The sequence below is a fragment of the Genypterus blacodes genome, unplaced genomic scaffold (genome assembly GCF_046128005.1).
Source record: "Genypterus blacodes isolate CSIRO-AG114 ecotype Tasmania unplaced genomic scaffold, CSIRO-AGI_Gbla_v1 ptg000720l_1, whole genome shotgun sequence".
Taxonomy (NCBI): domain Eukaryota; kingdom Metazoa; phylum Chordata; class Actinopteri; order Ophidiiformes; family Ophidiidae; genus Genypterus; species Genypterus blacodes.
Genome location: NW_027467396.1, coordinates 3115 through 7500, shown reverse-complemented (window position 1 = coordinate 7500; position 4386 = coordinate 3115). Strand labels below are relative to the sequence as shown.

The window sequence follows — 4386 nt, the reverse complement described above, 5'->3', positions numbered from 1 at the left end:
CACACACACACACACACACACACACACACACACACACACACACACACACACACACACACACACACACACACACACACACACACACACACACACACACACACAGCTGATAATCTGTCCCACCAGGCTCTGAGCAGCTGTCTGTCCATCTGATTAGCCTCCCTTCAGGGTGAGGCAGGGCCTGGGGGGGGGCGGGGGGGGGGGGGGGAGGAGCCTGAGGGGGAGGAGCCTGAGGAGGAGGAGCCTGAGACTTCACCACTCCCTACAACTACAAACATTCAGTCTTTTGGGGGAGAGGTTGAAGAGCTGAGTGTATAGGAGTGAAGGTCACAGGAGAAGAGAGGGTTGGGGAGAGGCCACCTGGTTTTGGACAGTGAACCAGGTCAAAGGTCACAGTCTGCAGCTCCTTCTTCAGCACTCCTCCTCCTCCTCCTCCCTGACAGGATCCAGAGCTCACTCTGCCTCTGTGCGTCCACGCAGACAGGATGTTGACTTAGACTGGCCCCGGATTTACCCAGCAGGCCCCTCTGCAGCAAACAGGAAGACAGCCACGAGCTAGGAAGCTGATGTGGCCTTCACCCCCCCGCACAAGCCACCGCTCTGAGCTCCTCTGTGCTGCAGAGCATCATCATCAGATGACCAGGGGGATGAGAAGTGATGAAGACCCATGCAGTGAGGGGGGGAGGAGCCTGCTTCCTCAGAGTGGGAGGAGGCCATGACATCATCATTACCTCTGCTCTCCTGTCTTCAGGGACAGGAAGTGGATGGACAACTTTAGGTCTTTAAAGAGGTTTGGAAGTTTAAAGTTGCTACATTCAGAGCGACTGCAGCAGAGCAGCTAAATATGTGAGTGACACGCAGCGTGCCGCTCTGCCAGAGGGGCAACACGGCTGTGATCAACACACCGAGCAAATGAGGAGGATGACATCAGCGGCGCGACACACACACACACACACACACACACACACACACACACACACACACACACACACACACACACACACACACACACACACACACACACACACACACACACACACACACACACACACACACACACACACACACACACACACACACACACACACACACACACACACACACACACACACACACACACACACACACACACACCTGTCCTGAGCCACATAAAGCTCTGATCAAGAACAAGTTCACATCCATCTATCAACCAAACTCTCCACACTGGAGACTCCATGACTCAGCTGAGATGTGTGGTGTGTGTGTGTGTGTGTGTGTGTGTGTGTGTGTGTGTGTGTGTGTGTGTGTGTGTGTGTGTGTGTGTGTGTGTGTGTGTGCAGCGGCTGCATATCTAACTGGTCTCTCTCTCTCTCCCTCTCTCTCCCTCTCTCTCTACATTCCCTCCACCCTTGAAGCAACAATGGCTGCAGTGTTGCCGTGGCGAGGCCCGTGGGCCCGGCAGCTCGCCTCACACTCCGGCTGTTGTTTACTGGGAGGAGGAGGACGGGAGTGTGGGAGCAGAGGGGACAAGACGGGGACTTCAAGCTGCCGAGTGTGTGAACGCTGAAGAGCAGCTTAATGAGACGCAGAGAGAGAGGGGGGGGGGGGTCCAGGGTCAAAGGTCAGAGTTACTAAGGGTTAGAGATCCATGACAACATACCGGGGGGTTCAGGGTCAAAGGTCAGAGGTAAGTAAAGTATGAAGTATGTTCTAATGAAAGTGTGTGTGTGTGTGTGTGTGTGTGTGTGTGTGTGTGTGTGTGTGTGTGTGTGTGTGTGTGTGTGGTCCATGTTTGGTGTCTTACTGGTTTGGGCATCTTGGCTTCCTCTCCTCCTTACACCCGACAGCTGAGAGGACGAAAATCAGTCAAGACCACGACGAAGACGACGACACCTGAGAGACACAGAGAGACATTTGAGTCTTTAAGGAAGTTTGCAGCTTCAACACAAGTCCTCGCTCTGCTGGAGGACACACACACACACACACACACACACACACACAGTCCCTGCTCAAACTACAGGAAGTGCTGGAGTGTTTCCTCCCGTCTCCGCCCCGCGTTCACAACCGACCCGCTGGAGGAATGAAGTCAGGTTAACCTCAGCGCTCTAACGCTCACACTGAGCCGTAACACGAGCCGGACCTGATCCAGGAAGCTACGGGATACGGTGATGAGCCCCAGCCACCTCACACACACACACACACACACACTCTCTCTTGATGTGATGAGTGAAGCAGCACACACACTTCCTGCACACAGACGCGTGTCTTGCTTAAGGGCACTTCCGCAGAGAGGATACTTCCTGTCATGGGGCCGCACCCACGTTTGGCTGCCGAGGCACCCTGCGGTGTCATCGTGTGTGTGTGTGTGTGAACAGGCCACCTGAGATCAAACCCGAGCGACTGACTGATCACCATGTTTGATCACTTATTGATACAAAGATTCATCTGCATCGTTTGATCCCACGTCTGTATGTGTGTGTGTGTATGTGTGTGAGTGTGAGTGTGTGTGTGTGTCATCAGCACTGAGGTTCTGACTCTATAACAGACTGAATGATCCTGTGAGCTGAGCCATGACAGCTATCAATCAATCAATCAACACCTGATCAGCCTCACAATCCCTTATTATACCAATAAACACAAACAGACATCAGAAAACACACACACACACACACACACGCACACACACACACACACACACACACACACCTGTAGCATGTGAGCGTTTTCCTGTTCCACTGTAATTTAACCAAACGCGCCATACGAGGCTCAAACTGGGGAAAGCGGCCAAAGTTCGGTTCCGCCTGGCGACTTTGTGGAAGTTTCAAACGGTGAGCGGGGTTTCATTCAAACTGACATGTCCGCGTCCACATAACGGGACGGTCCGTCCGCCGTGACGCGCCCCGGAGTTTGGAGCCCGTCCAGACGCCTCCACTCGTCAGAGAGTTCACTGCGCTCTCAACGGCCGAGGCGAGGACGCGATAAGGACGCGCAGAGACGTGGACGAGTTAACGCGAACACGAGGGTTTCCGCTACAGCGTCAAAGTTTCACATCAAACTCACCGGGAGCGGAGCGTCTGGAGCCTCAAAGCGTCCGGAAGTAGATACGTGTCCGCCGCCGATCCGCGCTGTTTCCTCGTCACCGCTTCGTGCTTCGACAGACTCGAAGTCCCGCAGACGTGAAGAACCGTTCAATCCGTTAAAGAACCGTAAGACGATTTGGGAAGCTAGCGTCGAGCTGCCGGAATAAGACACGACAGCTTCCGGTCTGAGCCAAACAAATAAAAGTCTGGAGGCTGTGGACAGACACGAGACATATGATTATTTTATTGTTTAGCTACGTTTGATTTCATGTCCGTGTCCGTTGTAACACTCACTTAAAGGTTTAACTTCTGTGCTTTGTAAAGCGGTTTATAAACGCACTCGTGTCACATGTGACAGGTTCCACAAATAAAGAAATTCATCGTTTCACGTCATTTCCCTTCCATGTTTACATTATTAGAGACTCTTCATCTTTTCTCTCGCGTCTGTGTGTTTGTGGTGTAAAGTCCTAAATGTTTCCACAGACTCGTTCAACGTGCAAATGAATAATGTTTTCACTTCCGGTTTAAAAACGCTGTCAACGCAGCTAGAAGGAGCGATTATGCTAATGCTAACGCTCCTGCGCCGCTGTTACTATGGAGACGCCGCGCAGCAGGAAGTCTGACACATCTACAGGAATTCGTCTTTGTGACCGCGAACAAACTTTCACCCGATTTTAGCTTCAGTGTTTCTCAAACTGTCGAACGTTCAGAGAGAAACAACGGTTTTAGCGCTAGCGCTAACACCGTAGCAGCCATGTTGCTCAGCCGTTGTTACCATGGAGAAGACGCTGACAAGTGGCGCCAATTTGAGTTGAGTCAAACTTCTGCCGGGAACAAAGCGCGGGGTTCAGCTGTCAGTGTGTAAACAAACACACGGTGAGAGGAGCCTACCTGTAAAGTTCAGACTCAGCTTCAGACTCAGCCCTGCATTCCTTTCTTCTTCTTTTGATTTGATACAGTAAGTAAACTGACATGAGCGGCGCGCGCAGCCGAGTTCCGTCTTCTTTTGAGTTGGCAGCGCGCACGCCTCGACGGCGCATTGCTGCCCCCTCAGGCTGACATCGGTATCGCTTCAGCATTCAGACTTCAAACTCTTCGTGTTGTTGTTGTTGACGTTGTTGTTGTGCAGAAGTTTCGTCTCTGTCCTCGTTTCCTGCAGATTTCAGATTCTCACACAGTTGTTTCCTGTTTGTTTGCTTCACCGATTCTGGTTTAAACGCATCAATCACATCTGTTCAGCAAAAAAACTCAGAGAAGTTCGACCAATACAGATCACTGTTTGTTCCCATGGTTACAGGTGTTTACGATGACAAAACATACTACAAATGAA

At 51.7% G+C, this 4386-nt stretch overlaps 1 protein-coding gene across 3 annotated transcripts in view; it reads right to left on the bottom strand.

Moving 5' to 3' along the window:
* The window catches only part of LOC142990755 (radixin-like), a 12903-nt gene extending 9689 nt beyond the window's left edge, over positions 1-3214 (bottom strand). For 2 of the 3 annotated variants that reach the window (XM_076140616.1, XM_076140618.1), the window contains exons 1-2: positions 3035-3214; positions 1781-1864 (exon numbers count right to left, since the gene is read on the bottom strand). In XM_076140616.1, coding sequence (XP_075996731.1) covers positions 1781-1792 — 12 coding nt within the window. In that variant the 5' untranslated portion in view covers positions 1793-1864; positions 3035-3214. Of the gene's footprint in view, positions 1-1780; positions 1870-3034 lie in introns of all 3 variants that reach the window. The other variant, XM_076140617.1, reaches the window with a different exon arrangement.
* Between the last annotated feature and the right edge of the window lie 1172 nt (positions 3215-4386).